This window comes from Atheta coriaria, unplaced genomic scaffold (assembly GCF_025399875.1).
Source record: "Atheta coriaria isolate IRGN ID8LTWV9N9 unplaced genomic scaffold, Caltech_Dcor_3.1 hic_scaffold_6_pilon, whole genome shotgun sequence".
Lineage (NCBI taxonomy): Eukaryota > Metazoa > Arthropoda > Insecta > Coleoptera > Staphylinidae > Dalotia > Dalotia coriaria.
The window spans coordinates 634,852-653,466 of record NW_027045448.1 but is presented as its reverse complement, the minus strand read 5'-3'; the positions used below and the strand labels follow the sequence as shown (position 1 = coordinate 653,466).

General features: G+C 40.3%; 1 protein-coding gene across 2 annotated transcripts in view; it reads right to left on the bottom strand.

Moving 5' to 3' along the window:
• Positions 1-540: 540 nt before the first annotated feature.
• The window catches only part of Ddr (discoidin domain-containing receptor 2), a 68,549-nt gene continuing 50,474 nt past the window's right edge, over positions 541-18,615 (bottom strand). Inside the window, exons 4-15 of one of the 2 annotated variants that reach the window (XM_065304756.1) lie at positions 18,238-18,469; positions 12,123-12,270; positions 10,341-10,517; positions 8,269-8,408; positions 7,510-7,717; positions 6,370-6,782; positions 5,542-5,695; positions 4,564-5,203; positions 4,279-4,371; positions 3,021-3,195; positions 2,501-2,650; positions 541-2,181 (exon numbers count right to left, since the gene is read on the bottom strand). In XM_065304756.1, coding sequence (XP_065160828.1) covers positions 2,029-2,181; positions 2,501-2,650; positions 3,021-3,195; positions 4,279-4,371; positions 4,564-5,203; positions 5,542-5,695; positions 6,370-6,782; positions 7,510-7,717; positions 8,269-8,408; positions 10,341-10,517; positions 12,123-12,270; positions 18,238-18,469 — 2,683 coding nt within the window. In that variant the 3' untranslated portion in view covers positions 541-2,028. The remainder of the gene's footprint in view (positions 2,182-2,500; positions 2,651-3,020; positions 3,196-4,278; positions 4,372-4,563; positions 5,204-5,541; positions 5,696-6,369; positions 6,783-7,509; positions 7,718-8,268; positions 8,409-10,340; positions 10,518-12,122; positions 12,271-18,237; positions 18,470-18,615) is intronic. The other variant, XM_065304757.1, reaches the window with a different exon arrangement.

Sequence of the window (18,615 nt, the reverse complement as noted above, 5' to 3'; positions counted from 1 at the left end):
TTCTGGAGAAGGGCTTCGCCGACGTGGACATTCCGTTTCAAAAATTTTCACGCATGCAGGTCACGAACCAATATCAAAGCGAAAAACTGAAGGGGTGGGTGTTCCAGACAAAGCTCTGATTCTAAAGAAAAGTTCAATTTTTACTGCGAGATATTGATCTGGATGCAGCTGACAATGATTGATTGGCATCTGTTGCACAAAAAAAAACATCAGTTAAACTAAAATTGTTAATTTAGTTGATAATTAACAGTGCAGTCATTAGTATTCAAAAAGTGTATGCAAGAAGTCATTAAGTCGGAAGCAGATGATATTTTCTGAATCTTATTAGCTGTACACCCGTAATCATAAGCAACCCTTGTTAATACACTCAAACAAAATCTTGTTATCAAGAAATCTTTAATTTCCTCACCAATGAAGGGATGTAGTTAATGTTTTACACCCCTCCGAAGCAAGTGTAATGCTTTGATTAACTGATAACACATCAAAGTTTTAATTGCGCTTAAATAAGATCAAAATAATCAAAAGACAATTTTTGACAGTTTTTTTTTTATTATTTATAATGATTCATAATTCTTCATTTGTGGAATTTTCCCAGTTTGGTCCGTTGTACCAGATGTTAACAAACGATATTACATTTGATACTTGTAATTACATAGTTTTTCGTTCATTTGTTATAGCATTCGATCAGCATTATTACCATCTCTATAGTTATCTTACATACTGATATAAATATTCACAAATTTTAAAAAAATGTACAAAAACATTTAAAACCTAACTAATCTAGTTGATTATTGATTATGCTTAAATGTACATAGTTACAGCTTTTATATTTGCGGGTTCGTCACTTTCCCAAACTTACAATTAAATGCTTCTAACGTGCATTTATCTACACAATAATAGAAATATCATGATGACAGATTTTTTGAGTTGTAGGAGATGGTTATGTAGAATAGTTACAATGGTGTGTGATAATTACATATTTACAGACTTATATCAAGAGAAATTTATAGAGCTATATAGGTTTTAAGTTTTCAGTTTAGTATTCTTAGTTTAGCAACAATTTACTTGATTATGATTATTTCACATATGTAGTTAAGTTTCTGTTTAATTGATATGACTACAATTCTTTTTATTCCATTTACTTCACATGTTCAGTAATATTGTTAGTGAAATTAAATTGTACAATGATTTGTAATCACATTAGCAACTTAGGTATACATAGGTATAAAAAAGGCACTGGAATAAATTCAAAAGCAATAAGGAGTACTTAAATCGAAAGTCATTTCAGACAAACAAATAATTTTGGTAAATCAATATAAAAAGATAAAAAATTTAGAAAGCTAGTTTCAAATCAATTGTTGAACATTATCTTAGCAAGTAATAAATGTTGAATTGCAAAATTTTGAGATTATAAATCGTAAAATTACAATTTTAGCACTGGCATATAAAAACTTATATAATCATAATTCTTTTATAAATTTATCGTAAGTATATCTTTTATATTCACACGTGTTATCAATTATCTTAGTTTATATTAGTTATCTGACATATCCCAATTGTTTTCATTTTCATTTCGTTATAACTTATATATGATTCTTATTGTTAAATATTTTCTTATAAACTCATTTAAATCCATCTCTAACTATTCTGTGATAATGACATGTACGTGTGCTCATTACATTTATTATTGTCAAGGGATATTTGTGATTTTTATCTTCTCACCATCCATGTTACTGAAGTGATGTGATTTTTTCCTCATTTCATTATAACAAATACAATTTTTGCGATAGAAACGAGCCATTTAGAATATACATCATACAAAGTGCATTTAAGTGCTATTGTTGTTATATCCTAATTGCAATTGTCACTACAGTATATTACAATTCGTTCGTTTCGGTTGATACTGATGATAGTGATATATTTAGATTGATATTTAAGGAACACATTGAAGCAGTGTGGGCGTTGAGTGCGCCTGCCACCTTTGGACAGGATATTTATAAACCACGTCCGGTGTCAAATTCGATGAAATTAATGCAGATCGGGCGTGTAGCCGAGGTTCTTCCGTTGGAGGAAAAGATGAATCTCTCGAAAGTTTGGCCGATCTGACTCATTGCGCTGCCAGCACTCGCACATCAGGTCGAATATCTCCTTCGGGCAGTTGATTGGCACGCTTAATAGCATCTGAAATTAATTGCGAACAGAACAGCGTTATTAAACACGTTTTAATTAATGTCGCTTTGTGTGCTTTCGAAAATTAATTGCTTATTGTTTTATTATTCATGGCTATTAAACACATACGAGAATTTATATGTGTGTGCAGGTGTTGTGTGTATTTGTGAGCGGAGTTAAAAAATGAGTTTTATTACTCCTTTTGTTTTCACATTGGGCAGGTGTGACCTTTACATGAAAATGTTTAGTATATCAAATTGTGTTTATACAGTTTGTTATATTCGTCTAGCTGGAATTTTTATTGCTAAAAACTAGTGAAAAGCTTACTCACATGTTTGCCATTATCTTGATAGAAATGAGTGACATTTTCGATAACCTTCTCGTCGCTCAAATCTTCAAACGGCTGTTCCCTGGCGAACGTCAATATCTCCCAGAGCGTGACTGCGAACGACCACACATCGCTTTTCATCGTGTATTTGCCCTAGAAAGAAAAAAAAAACACAACGTGTGACGTTCCGCAGTGAGCACAAAAACAAAAAACCAACTAAAGCAAAAAGCTCGAGAGACGCCGCACAGCAAATAAACTAGCGCTAAACGAATGATGTCGGGAAAACCTCAAGCGCGCTTAGTTTGCCAAACTCGAGGTTGTTGATGGTGAGTATTAGTTAATCGAAGCAAATCGAACCTAATCGGACTAATCGAGAGCGGAGGCCAAAGTCGCCGACTTGAAGTCGTAAGCGAGTAAGGAAGCAGGGAAGCGCATTAAAGATCTCGGCTGGGCTTAATGAACGGCGATTGGATTACGCGAAGATTGGACTCGCCGGTCACAAAGTGGAAAGTTCGCTCCTTACCAGCAGCACACTCTCCCAGGCCATCCAGCGGAGAGGCATCGGACGCCGGCCGCCGTCAATCGGGACACCCCCAACGACGCCGCTTGCGATTTGACAATAATCGTGTGCGTATGCTTCTCGATAGGCGCCCAGGTCGCTGATCTTTATCTGATATCGTGGATTCACCAAACAATTCCTACAAAAATAAACAAGAGTTATTAAGTGATAATAATAGTACGAGAAATATTAATTTATTTTATTTCCAACAGCAAGTTATTTCCAACGAACAAAGCAGTGAAAATAAAATTTAGCATCACGCCTGTCGTCGCGCCATAAATAAATCAAGCAATTAATAATTGCAGCGTGTTAAATGAAATAAAATTGGGGGCGCGCTGTAAAGTTGTGTAGAATTGTCGGGGAGCGACCTGTCAAACAATAAGTTTACTTCGTGTACTTGAAGGAAAACGTGCGCGTTGAAAAGCAGAATTTTAAAGCAGTAAATTGGGTAATTAAAGGCAGAAAAGGGCGCGTTCGAAATAAATAAATAAAATGTTCATGTCATACAGTGTGTCTCGTTTCGTTCTTATATAAAACAAAGCAAAACGGGGAATTTGAATGTTTTCCAAGTCGTATTTTGAAAAGGATTTAAAAGTGGTCTCTACAATAAATTCAATTTTAGTTGACTCGCTAGCTAATTTGCTTGCACCTCAAACCGACCCTCTTTCTTTCTAAGAAAATTAAGATTTCAATTAACCAGCCCATATTTATGCACAAGGGGCTGCCTTGCAAAGAAGTACGGCGTCGCGCTGCCGGCTTGTCACGACACATTCGGCCTCAGTTAGTCCTACTCCTTCTTTCCCGCGGGTCCTTGCACACACGACGTACACGCAGCCAACCCCTTGCCGCACACCTCACCGCTGTTCAAGACGAAATCCTTCGCTCGTAAAACGCGAGCGTATTTTAATTACCCGCCGTTTGCCATATAATAACCGGGGTGAACCGTTTTCGCTACTAATAAGTCCTGCCAAACTCCCGGGTGCGATACGACCGACCGACTGGTGGTAATGGAAAGTACGCCCGACAGTCGTCAGCTAAACACTCGAAACAACTTCATAGTAAGTAACTAAGTAAGTATCTAAGTACATGCAAGACAAATAAACTTTAATTTAATAGCGGGGCGGCTCGGGGACGAAGTTCATTACCTAATCAAAAATTCTCCAACAATTTAAAATTTAAATGTAACATTTTTATATTACGGTAAATATTTGTAACTGTTTACCTGGTTGCTAGATCCCTGTGAACATATCGATAATTCTCCAAACACTTCATCCCGGAAGCAATCTGCGTCGCCATGTACACCAAACATCCGTAACTGGAAAACAAACACTTGAGTCAATCGCTTCCTCCCATCGACAGCGTTCCAATGCTGGCAATTACAATCAAATAAACTCGGATCATCAAAGTCCAAATTCAAACTGGCAGCAAAGACAAACATTTGCCGCATTTGCTACAATCTCGTTCAGAATTTGAAGGAAAACTTGGTAATGGGTTGCAAGGCGCTTACCTTAAAGTATTAGCACCAGAAGTCAGTGGGGTGGTCGTTTCCGCCACGTGCTCTTGCAAGAACTGACACAAATCGCCCATCTCGTAATATTCGCGCACAGCACATATTGGCTGAGAATCCAAACGACCGCCCAGTAGCTGTGCAATATTTGGATCCTTGAGGCGAGCTAACGAACGCACCTCCGTGTCGAATTCCTTGGCGAGCGCTTCCACGCGCAGGGAATGCACGACAACCAGCTTGGGATCTTCGTAGGCTTTCTGCATCTTGCACAGGTGGTAGTCACCGAAGCGACTTTCGCCTAGTTTTTCGATTATCTGTAATTGGTCGTAAGGGACCATCTCAACAACGACATCTTCCAGCTTGGGCAGTAGCATGGGCTGCTGGTGATCTGGACTCAGCGGTAGCAAAAAATGTCGACTCAATTTCGAACGCAGTGAGTCCGATGGCGTGAGCGGCGGTGATTCCATATTGAGATTATCGCGAATGTCGTCGGTGGCGTAGTAGCCGCTCGGCGGGGGTGGAATCGGCGGCGCCTTAGGCAAGAAACTGTGTATTGACGGCGTTGCGTGTATCGACGTTGAGGTAAAATCGCGGCCCATGTGCGGAGTTGCGTAATCCTGGCAGATCACATCGGGAACTTCTGAAATTAAACAAATTCAACGAATTTGCAAGTGGAACATTTATTAAAATGAATTTTGAAAGCGGCGTAAATTGTGCAAATATCCGACAATCAGTTTATTTGGAGGATTGTCTGAGTGGCGTGTTTTATCTGTTTGCATAAAGCGTCGAGCACGTTTACGCCGAAGTAAGAGCAAACACTCTCCGACGTTAATCCGGCGCCATTGCGGGACGAGCAATCAGACAGGTGGAATTAGAACTTGCCAATATCGTTAAAACGACAAAGCTGCAAGCTTCCAGCCGACACACATAAAATCTTGCAAAGCAGGCGAGGAGACGATTTAAATGCCAGTCACTTACCTGTGTAATCTGGACTGTGCGGATGATGCTGGGAAAGCCGATGCTCCCGAATCTGCTGCTGTTGCTGAGGATACTGTTGCGCTTGCGGCTGCGAAGCAGTGTAAATCGGCCGCAGACTTTCTTGATACAACACCGCCTTATCACATTCGTCCATCTAAGCACACAATAAAACATCTTACATGTTGTAGCTGGGCCAGCAGTAAAAGTTAAGCGCTTGAGTTTTATTTCAAATTAAACAAGCTGGTGTAAAAACGTTAATGATGACTAAACGCAGTCTTCGGCTGCGAATACGAGAAGAAAGCGTAGGATGTACATTAAACTATTAAATGGAAGTTAACGGCTTACCCGGAATGGAAAGGGAAGGATGCGGCCTGAAAGTAGAGAAAGATGGGCGCCGGCAGAGAAAAGAAATCTGTCGGCGTGATAAGCGCGCGTCGCGACGCGTTAAAATGCAACCTGGGCTCGTTATCTTAATAGCCCTCTATTGTGTAATATCAGAGGCCGAGGTGGCGCCCTTAAAGCGGAAATTAACGCAGTTTGCCCGCCCCTTTTTTCTGATGCTTCTCGTGCTTTTTTTACTCCGATAAAGACGCCAATGGTCTTGTAGATTTGCACGACAAAACGTAAAGTAAATGAAACGACGTGCAAAAGGTGAAAAGAGACGGCGACCACGACATATCCGTTATGTTTCTCCTTTACACTCCGTCTGTTGATGAGCGTGTTGACGATGTCATAGGGCGGTAACAGTCATGTTTGTTTACGACGCGTGTCTAGCCGTCGAAAAAAAGAAAGACGCAAACAAAGGAAATTAAGGAGTGTACGTTGTACCTTGTGATCGGCATCGTAACGCTTGATGTCATCTCGTTGAATCGTCGCCGAACGCGTCGCATTCAACTTGATGCGCTGATTGCGGAAAACGATGAAGACGATGGCGCCGACAAGCAGTAGAATGACAACGGTGAGTACACCGATCACGAAACCAATGTACGGCTTCGTTTCGTTGCCGCTTCCGGCCGCATCCGCATTGCTTCCGCTCGCGCTTCCGCCTGGATGTCGATTAAAGTTTGTCTTTGCAGATATTGTTTTCACCTCGTCCCTCTGCAGCGGATACTCGCGGCCCTGATCTTGATCGTCGTCCTTGTACTGGGTGTGCTCACCCACGTAATTGTGATCGGGGATGTTGTACTCTGACTCTGGTATCGTGTCTTCCTCACCGGTCGTGTAATTTCCGCTTACCACCACTGTGAACAGAGCAAAAATAAAAAACAATTGTGTATAAATTCGACATACTGGCGACAAACCACCACGTCAATATTTTTTGTTTGGCACCGACCGCAGTGTAATTAATTACTAAATTTGCATCGATCAAAATCTCAATTCGAGGCTTATAGTAAACAGCACTTAGTTGTGCGGCGGCAGGTCGTGGTTGCACGACCAGCGCTTAAGTTGGAACGTAAAATCGATGGGGCGGTCGTGGAGCTAAGCAGCATAGTGGACTCTCTCATGCTTCAGACAGTTTTGATTTATTTGATGGAGATTAATGCGAGCGTAACGATTTACCATTTTCGACTGCAGCCGCCCGAACAACTGCCCGCCGCCAACTTGGAGCGCACTGGAAGTTATTCGCCCTGCTCGAAGTGGTCGTGCATAGCGGCGGTTTGGCACAGAAGGTGAATGCATCCGAGCATAACAACAATACCTCAGAACCTTACCGAACAGTCGTTTCGTCATATATATTTTTGGATAGCAATATTGCTACTGCAAGAATGCGAAACAATCGTTCATTTACCTATTTCCAAATCGAATATGTAGTTTGTTCTATAGCTACAGCAAAATTGGTTTCTGGTTATTATTTTCGTGATTTTCCGCTCAGCGATTTTATGTTTCTTTATTTATCAAGAAATCAAAAGCGCTACTCGCTTCAGTTTCATTGTCGCACGTATTTTGAGATTCTCAAGTGAGACTTACCGGAATCAAATGATATCTCACTGAGGAGAATCCAGCGGGATGCAAAATACAGTTGTAACTTGATGAATTTCCCAATGCGATTGTGCAGCTTTATGGTGACATTGCGTGCATGCTCAAGAACCAAATCCGGCATATAGGAGAAGTGCACAGGTTCTCCGTTATACACGTTTCCGCCAATGCTGATGAAAATTTTTGCATGTGAAAATACCTGCGAATAAATTAATGGTAATAACATCAGCTTCTTATTTAATGGTATAAAAATGTATGGATACATGTTTAGTTATAATACACAAAATGTAAAGCTTAAATGGAATGTAAAAGTTCCAATTTGGAATGTTTTTATTGTTAAAAATAATATGTTCGTCGCAGAAAAAGAAAATTACATTGTATTGCTAGAGATTTGTTACTCTTTCATGTGTCTTTTGTGTACGGTCTGTGTACCATACACAATTTGATACTTTTCAGCCCTTTTTTCGGCGCGAAACGCTTGGCATGTTTATGGCCAGGACTGTAGTCCTACAACCTGATACAATACGGCCTCCTTTCTGCACAACATCGCCGCCTTTTTGCTTTTCCATCCCATATCTTTGGCTTATATAGTTTTCTTCGGCGCCATGAAATGGCCGACCATTACGCCGGTGTAGTCGTGATAATATAAGGGTAGTAGTCGCACGATAAGAATGTACTCATCGCTAAGGTGAGCGACACTGTATGTATGTGTATAAAAAGCATGGAAATAAATAGAGATAAATGTAATACCTGCACATCTTTGGTGAATAGATTGTTGGTGTGTAGGTGTGCAGCGCTGAAATTTCGTACTTTATCGAATTCGAAAACTAATTCCAAGGGATGTCCTGCCCAGCCGGCCGTGTCGTTCCGCCATCCGACCCATTCGTACGCTAGAAAATTGAAAATTTCCAACGTTTCACCACACGAAATTCTTTTATGTATCGACGCATAACATAAAATTGTTACTTTTCCCATCGTCACTACCCGGACACAAAAAATCGGAAGTGCGCAGAAATGGCATAAAAATATAGCAACAAAGGTATTTGAACAAAAAATGAAGCATACCGGAAGGTTATATTATAGCTCTCCCACTGGTACAATATTGCAATGACTGTGAGTTGAAATAGTATTGCAATACCAAAATGATTTTTTTGTGACTTAAAATGCATAATCGTTGTGAATTTAATGAAACACATAAAAATTGAATGGTTTAAATTATGTCCAAGTACAATAACGCTCATACTCAATAATATCGCTTTGAAACAGTTTGCATTGTTAGGTTCACAATACGTCTCAGCAGCGAAACTCTTGGATCATGATCAGGTGCACACAATAGACTCCGTTTTTGTGATGTGTTCTCACAGGATTGCAATACAATTCGAATATATGGAGCTTATAGAGTATGCATGAATGCAGTAACCGCCAGGTAGCCATCGAAAGAGGGTGCAAACATAGCAGACAAACAAATGAAAAAAACAGTTTTTAGTAGTGCTCAAGCGTTCGGAAAGTTCAAGCTCGGAAGGTTATTTTTTGCACGCGTAGTCTGGACAATTTTTTAACGTCCTAGCACTCAACCGGCACTAATATTCGTACAGGTAAATATCGTCTACCAAAATATAGCCTTTTTATATGCGACCTCAACATATTGATTTACCAGTAAAGTAATAAAATTCGACGGGCATTTATAATTCATGCTGTCGCCTATTTACAATTAGGACGAAATGTTTAATATTCGCTATGTTCAAAATGGATTACAGAGTAAACGAGCGTTTCTGCTGGCGGCAACAAATAAACCCCCACCGCCGGTTTCCCCTCATTCCCAAAAAGCATTGGTTTTAACAAATAGTGGCTGTGAGTAAACGCTAGCAACTGACTGACTGACGACGGCAAGCCGAACAACCCGAACGAAAAGCTGTGTCATTCCATTTCGTGCTTCGCGCTTGCGAATCCGGCGTACGTACACAACTCGTTGCATGTTTCTTGCTGACGACGCCATTATATTGCACACCAACTAGCAACCACCGGCAGCTTTCGCTTTGGCGGTAGTTAATAGTGCTCCGGCGTGGTAGCTGCCGCCGCCTGCGTAAGTGTGCGTCGGAGCAACATATTGACAAATGAAATTGAGTGCTGTTGTTTGCCGTTCAAGTTGTTAACGCGCCGGCACCGTGTGTTCGATCTACTTTACTACGCTCGCAAGTGTCTGTCGTGGCAGGCTGGTGCGGATGCGGGCGAGGATCGCGCGAAACCGGAACGATTCATGGGTCTTTAACTACATTTAACTACGCGCGCTGCCGACACGATGGATTTGTTTTGGCACCGCGCGCTTTCCAAGAGCCAAAAACGTTTATTTGGTCCTGCATTATGTGTTTGGCATTTGGCATGCGAGGAAGGATAATGAAAATTTCATCTGCGTGTTCACCTGTTTGTTTTTTTGCTTTTCCGGAAATAATATTGAAGCCCCGGAATCTGCATGCCAGTGCCATGCAAATAACATTTGTTTCTATGTTTCAATATCACGTTTACGGCGCGTACACGTGTGTCGCTTATTCCATACGATATGACTCCGCAGAATAGAATCGCCATTGCTGGTGGCCCGGATGGCGCCAGAGGACAAAAGATCACAAAAGACGCGCTTCGGGGAGGCAATGGGAAGCGTGCAAGCGGCGCGAGCAAACAACAAATGCTACAACGGCCCACACGACGAGAGGAAGTAATATAAATGTAAATCGGGTCACCGGCCCCTTCACTCTACCGGGAGTGTGCCCCTCGCCCCCACACCTTGACCCCCTCCAACTGGATGCGGACAGTTTAAGGCACCTTACCTTTACCGTGACCCGTGTCTAGCCTGAAATTGTCCTGGCCCTTTCGCCCGTCCACCAATTGTCCCAGACCGTACGTCAGCATGCCGCCTTCCTCCTTGCCGTCGTACGTCCTGTCCGATAAATCCATCTCCGGGCCGCGCTTCAGTCCTTGCGGTCCCGCATAGCTGATTAATCCATCTGCAACAACAAATTGAATGTGAACAAAAATCACCAGGGGTGATATATTCCGGTGCGCTGGATATCTATATTTTAAAGAAGTGAGGATAACGTAAATAATGCATAGCGGTGGCCTCTAGTGAGCAGGGTCTCACTCAGACATGCGGCGCTACATTTTTATTGGCACCATCGCACCAGAAGAGCGTCGTTGCGGGACAATGATTAATCGTCGCAAAATGCATGATTAATGAAACGAACAAACGGGCAACTTTAAAGAATAATTAAGCATCAGGTGCGCTGTTAATTTTCTTAATAATTTTTAATCGCCGGCGGCCATAAAAGTTGTTCAAAAATGCAAATAAACCGAAATGACAAAATGTCATCTCACAAAAACTCAACTTAAATACCACAGCGTATTTCAATTGAAATTTATTAAAATAAATATTTAAGTATTAAAGCAATAAAAGTAATATGATCAAAATAAACAATAAAGACGTTTAGCAAATGAATTACAAGAGGCAGAAAGACGGGCGTCGACGAAGCTACGCAAAAGTCGTTTCGGTACTAATGCAGTAAATTAATTTATCGCCAACTTTAAATAATGAAAACCCTCCTTTCGCTCATTTAACGATACCCACGAGGCACAACACGCTGCGCGGTAAGAAAGGCGGCTTCGGGTCGATGCCACCGAAGGATGAAATAGTGATGCTAACACAGTGCGTCGCTTGAAGATATTTTCTAGTCGCCGTGGTATTATTTCTTTTAGTTTATGTTATTTGCGGTAGGAAAGCCGCGGTGTTGAAGGAAATAAAAGATACTCGAGGTTGCCAGTCAGGTGAGGGAAGGGGGAAACCCGCGAGGCGGCGGATTGAAACTTGGAGCGTATATTTCATTCTTTATCCTTGTTTGTGGGTAGTTTTGCAAGTTTTTCTCGACTTTTTCCGGGTTATTCTGGCGCCTGGCGCAAAGGTGTTTTAGTTTGTAATAAGTTCAACTTGTGTTATTTTTAAAATATTACTTAAAAATATTATTAATTATTTTTTGAGAAAATTGTGTTTATATTATGTTTATGAACTATTGAAAGATAAGCGTTTTCGAACATTATGTTGCGTTTACGCCACTTTATCCCATAAATATTTGAAAAATTCAATTTATCTGCTAAATGAAACATGAAATGATTCAATTGCGGTTACTACCATGATGTTTTTATAATACAGCAGTTACGGTCACGATTTGCTCAGCTAGAAGCAACAACCGCAACAACGCCAACATCAACATCTGTTTCAATTTTATTATATCAAAGCACAGTGGGCCCGGACCGGGACTCTCACTTTGTATCACCCGACACCCTGTGCGCGCGTTTCGTGCTTGTTCAGCAGGATAATAGCCACACACGACTATTATTCCCCTTGTACAAAATGTTTTTATAACAAGTGATTCTGGCAACGCACCAAACTCGACCGCAGCGTCGAAATTAATGAATTACCATCATGATGTAAACCGAATAACACTTTTATCTAAATGAAAAATCTATTCAATGAAACTTGATTGAATTATATTGGAATCCAGGAAGGAGACCTTGATTATACATTCTGATGAAGGTATAAAAGCAGGGGCGCAACGTACCTGTGGATTTACAGCCGACTAATTCCACTCGCATGCACACCGTCCTCACGTGATCGCTGTAGGGCAGGAGGCGAATTTTGGTGGCGATAACGGGCGGTTCTAATTTTTGCTCCACCACCGTGTACGTGTTGGTGTTACCAGAGAGCAGCTGTAACACACAAAAAAAAACGAGCAAGTGAGAAAGAATTATAGCCGACGTTCTGTTTTACATTTTGTTTTATTTTTCTCGCTTTTCGCGGCATTCTAATACAATGAGGTAATCTATCTTTTATAAGGTACACGAAATTTATGTTTGCGAACGTTGGCGGAATATAAATTTTTCGCGAATGTTCTGATTTTATTGAATGCAATCCAAACAAAATTATAGATATAGATTTAAATTAGCCTGCGGGACGATAATATATCCGAGTGTTTGCCTTAATCATTCATTTCATTTTCTGGGTTGGTGGAAAGCTATGCGTTCATCAAGGACCCGGCGGCATTAAACGCGCATTCGAGTATAATACGCACAAATTACATGCATACGTGTCCGCGTACCCGTTTTAGGCCGGTTCACACCCTTTCCATTCGTGCAGTTAGTCCTTTTGAGGGTCCGAATGCAAATAGTGCTTTTATAATTTTTCGCTCATTAGCACGTACGCGGCCGTTTGTTTTGTACACACAAGAACGTTATCAACGTCCGCACGAGGCCATTTTCCACACAAAATAAAAAAGAACTATGCTGACGGTGCCACGCTGATGTAGCTTTTTCTTAATCTTGAATGATTTTCAGAGTACCACATTTGCATAAACCAATTTATTTATTTTACTTCAGTTTTGCATTTTCTAACAAAGTTAAAACAAATTATCTGTATTATTAATATTAATATATTAATATTTGTAATATTAAGTTAAAATTACTTGTGAAAGTTAGTTTTAACGATGCTTATGTAAAAGTTCATTTGTGGCTACAAAAAGAAAGCAGTTTGTGATGAATCTGTTGTCAAAATTTAATTTCATCTGCCTGAACATACTGTTCATCAATTAAACTACACTCAAAGCGAAAAACGACACCCGGCGACAGTCATAAAAACCTACTCGACTTAATGGTCATTTCATTTTACTGGCTAAATAAAACGAACAAATCGCCACATCCTGATGGTTTATGGTTAATCTTCATTAAGCGGATGCCATCGTAGTGGCTTCATGTCACACATCAGATGCCCCACACCGTATGCATTATCTGCATTCCGTGACGAAGAAAACACGTATGATGCTTGATTTGGATGAGAGCAACGTACGCATTAAGCTCATGCTTACAATATGCTCAATACAATTCAATAATATCTGCGAGTGCATATAAAGAGCAGGAATCGCTTGAAACGATGGTGCAAGTTGATAACAAACCTCGCAATGGATGCGAAAGGAAGCTGGAAGCATGGCGTGTGATAAGTTACACGTTGCTATACAAAGTTATATACAAATCATCAATAAATCGCGGCATTCACAGTCGTAATTAAAATACAGCATAAAAATGTAGAAAATATCATCACAAATTTTAGTTTAGTGCTAAATTGTTAATTGCTTGATTATGCTATTTGTAATAATTATTGTAGGTACTGATTTGCACACTTTGTATATGCGTGGTCCATTATGCGTTGCTTAATGTTTCATTTGAATACGCGATTGTTCACTGTTTTCAACGCGTGTGCGCGCGCGCAAATGCAGAGGTGATATGGATGGAAGAGTGGCTTTTCAGCTGTGACAACCGGAAACTGAAATGCTGGCATGGTAAAACGGTTAAAGCGCTCGGTGAAAGTTCGGCCAACATATTCGGGCATTCTCATTAGAACTAATGGCTCGCCGCTTTATGCATTATGCACTCTGCCATTTTTGGCGTAATTTTATCGCGTATTTGAAAATAAATTCGCATATATCATCGGTTATAAAATGCATAGTTTTCAAATGCCGGGGCACTAAAAGTGTAATTTCATTTGGACCGCTTCACAGCGGTTCAATATTTCACGTCTAACGCCCCTCGCCATAGATTAATCGGGGCTAGGAATGTTGCCATTATTCTTGGATTTCATCAGCACTGTTCTAGTTTAACACCAGAAACTGAAAGTTGACAAATATCAAAATACATAATTTAAAAATTTAAAGATAAATTTTATTAACTTATTTTATTTTTGTGATAAATGCAAAATTGTTTTGACCGGAACAAGTTGAAATTTACTAAAGAATTAAGTAAAAAATTTACGAGACTCATTTTTATTCTTTTTATGGAAGCCTTCAATAAATGCCTTTACAGTTTTTGCATTTTTAATTTAATTTTACTATAACCAGTTTAAAAATTTAATTCAAGCGGAAGTTTTAACCTCAACAAAACAAACACGATATTCTCTCGCGGGTTGCCGGAGCTATAAAAATTAGTTTCATCAATCTTAACTGAAAATGTTGTTTATTCTTGTATCCATAAAAGAAAATTGGCTTAAAAACTTAAATATATTTTACTGCGTTCGTTTGGCCCTCGTTGGCCGCCGGCAGCTTCGTTCGCATGCATTCGCTGCAAATTTTATTGCCGCTCTAGAATGCGATAGAATGCAAGCGGTAGCTTGACAGCCCACCCCAAACGCGCCGGGTAGTAAAACTAAAAGACTTTGAAGGCGAATTTATTTATGCGACCAGTGGAGCGGAAAGCGATTACGGATTCGAGGTTTCTTTAAGAGTCGTCGAGTTGGATTAGCCAAATCTGGTATTATTAGCGTCTCTAAGTGGATGCGCTGCTTCGGCTGCCGACAAGCGCGTGTTCCACTTCCGCCATGCGCTTGCCGTTTGCATCTTCTGCGTTCGTGCCTTTCTTTTATTTTTCATTGTCTGGCAACTTACACTATTTGTTTCAAAAAATTGCACTACTTGTTCTAAAATCGGCGAAAGACAAAATAATATTTCATGACAATTACAAATTACAACTGCGTAAATTTTCACCTTATACAGTGTTACTGTACTGTCTTGATACCTCACCTAAATTTGGAGTTTAAATTATTTGAAGTTCGGGCACATAACTAGGTATTAATGGTGAGAGGCTTAAAAATAGTAGTGTTGTTTTTAGGAAAGAATGCAATTGTTTCGGAAACTAAGAAGATTTAAAATAAGAGCTTTTGATAACGGATTCACTAATAAGCAGCCGCTTTTGTTCTTTTGGACGGTCTTCAGTTAAGGATTTGCTGCCGAACGCTTGTCATTGCCATCATTATATGCCTTCATTTTTTCTTGCGCAAACTTTTCTCGTCTCACAAAATGTTTTTCTTTTACTCGAATTCAGATTTAAAAAGCGCTTGAAGCGCTTGGAAAACCATTGAATAACAAGCGCTGTCGGTAGTGAGGGCAGTGCCGCTAGACGAAACGCCATTGCAAAAAAACAATGAAAACCAGAAATAAACCAAAAGCAAAGACGGAGCGGGTTGAAGCAAAACGAAAAGCGAGTCGCGTTGTGAGCGCGTTATTATTCCGACATTCGAGCGCAAACAAGGCGGGTGTCGGCGCTCGTGCCCGGCGACGCCACCACGAGCCGACCGCGCCGCATCGGACCGGTTCATGCAAACAGATGTTTCGTGCTTAATCCACGCGCAAAAATCCATCGTAATACTTGAGTAAAATCTGGAAAAAAATTGCGCGCAAAATCTGATGCAAACGATGTAAACCACACGGCCCGACGCGCCGCGCAAAACTCAAAGCCTCGGAAAATATGAGAATATCCAAACAAAAATTACATCTATCCATCCATCCACCATCCACGAGGCGGTAAACAAAAGATTTAATTACCGAATATAAATATTTGTAAACGCGCCGTATAAAAAGCGTACGACTAGCGTGAATCACCCAAGAGAAAAAACCCCGGAGAAAAACTGAAAGAAGATTGAGAATTTTACGTGATGGATTTACCATAATACAAGAGCAAGGGTTTTTTGTGGGCCAAAAATGTTGAGCCAAGATTTGTTTTGATAGGTTCCTAAAACATTGCCATGGCGCGCTTGTTTATGTCTTTGCACCGAGTGTGTCTGTAAATATTGCGTCGGTTGAATCTATTTCAGTGTCAAAGTGGCACTTGCAAAGCGGAGGTAACCTGTGTTTTTCAAATCATAGCGCGGATGATGTTTCAACGTTTGGCACGACATCAGCAGGCATCGCTTTCCATGTGATGCGGTGTCCATGGCAGGAACTCCACCCTCACGTAGATAGGTGCTGAGTTTGTACATTCGCCAGGAAAACGCGCATTCGACACTCGGTCACGTTGCTCGAGAAAACGAATTGGCCGAAACAATCTTTGAATACCAATTTTTTGTTGGAATGTTTACTACTGAAGTATCCACGGCAACATGGTGACTATAGTTGACCTAGATCTTAAACTAACACTTTCAAATTATTAATTTTATGAAAACCTAACCACATTTGAAAAAAAATTTAAATATTATTTGCAAAGTAAATAAAATTGGTATAAATTCAAGTATAAAATTTATTATTCAAAATCAATTAATACTAAAATCAAAATCAGGTGCAAGATTAATCCATTTTGTCATAGCATCATGTTGAATGGAACGAACTGGTTTCTCATACATTTTACATCGACCGTCAACGGTAATTCGCAGTGTTTCACGTTTTTAGTGTGAATCCAGTACTAATTCGATTTCGGAGTGCCCACCGCGCAAGCGAGAATGAATAACAGATAACTGAAAATTGGCATCGATGTTTATTCAAATACTGGGAATTACTCGCAATTATAAAACCGGCGTGTGCTTTATAAATTATTTAATCCAATTTTCATTTGGGTTAGTTTCGGATTTGAGCAATACCACGATTACCGAATGGCTATCATTGTGGAATTGTTTTGCGGCTGGTGGTGAATATTAGATATTGATTATTACGCGTTAATCATTACAATAAAATGGTTAAAAAATAAAAAAAATATTTTTAAAATTTTTTACGCACTTTTACTCACTAATTGTAAAATCAACGATAATTATGTTGCAATAGTAATCTACCGAAATATGAGAAGTCGTCTGCTAATGCTAAAAGTAGTAAATCAAATAATAATGACCATTAATAAATAATCAGTCAGCGCACTTACGGTCAATTAGGAATCGAACGTTCGATGTTCGTCGCGCCTCCAAATTTGCGCGAACCGTCATGCCACACGTAATTGCATCGAATGCACCACACCGCATTCATAATTTGCTACGGTAATTACCCCACAATCCGTACACTAATTGCACCTAATTACCGATTAAGTCACAGACGTAACAACCTCACAGATTAAAGTTTATTAATACTGATTATACACTCTCGCTGCATGAATCTATATCGGAAAAGGTACGCGGAAGTGGTAAGTGGCTGCGGAGTAATTTATGCAAAGTACATTCTGCACTATCGAGTTTTTTTTTTCTCTCGCACGTAATCCCCAGTGTTATTCTTGCTCCTTGCACCTTTTAACCTTTGCGTTTATTCAACGATTCAACCCATTACCGTCAAACTTCCCCGCTCGACTTCCAATCTTTAACTTTGAGCACGTTGCGCGCTGAAAGCACCATGGCAGTAAGAAATGCTTAGTTATTACGGATTCACAGGCGAAACTAAAAAGTAAGCGTAAAACACCACGTAATACTTTTAAGTTTGTCTTCTTATATGTTTGCCCGCCTAGCGGATTGGCTCACGTCCGCTTCCGGTTCTCGCACGAGCTCGCATAAAAGTGGAAAACTAAAACGAGCGCGCGCGAGTGTAAAACTATTTGCGGAACTTTAATTACTACATAATGGAGTCGAAGAAGGTGTTGAAGTTTCCTATTTACTTTATCCGAAACCCTCTTCTTTGGGGGTCTTTATCCTAACTAAGTAACTTCACTCCGATCCGCCCACGCAGACGCCAACCCGGCCGCCGCTATTAGTTCCACTTTCCAGTAAACTACACTCGACTTCCAGCATCCTTCGCTTTACTTTTACCGCCTCCACTTTGACTTATATTTGTTTATTTACCCATGTACACCACACGTATTTACATTGAAGTCAAACGCAACATTTTCGGGCGGAGAAAGGATAAATTGTAAATTTTGTTGTGGCAAATATTGTGGTATCATACGTACTTCTTTACTTTCTCGATTTTTCCATCGTGTCCACTTGACGAAACCAGGTCGCCAATATTCGATCATGTACTCCTCGGCATATTCCTGACCTTGCCCGTTGCCGAAGCGGCCTTGCGTGCGCACGCCGGTGACGACGTGCAGATCGTCCATGTTGATCTCCAAGTACTCCTTGGCGTCGCGCGACACCATCTGTCTAGGACACCAGGCGCCGCCGTTCTTGTCGTTTCTAAGTCTGAAATATATCATTTGCATATGAGACCTGCTCGTCCTGCAAATTGTCTAGTGGCGATAAAAATAAAAGGATGAATTTCCTACGTCTAGAAGACAAAGTTACGACTAGGGATATCATGCATCAATTTGTTAAATTGAGTTGAATAA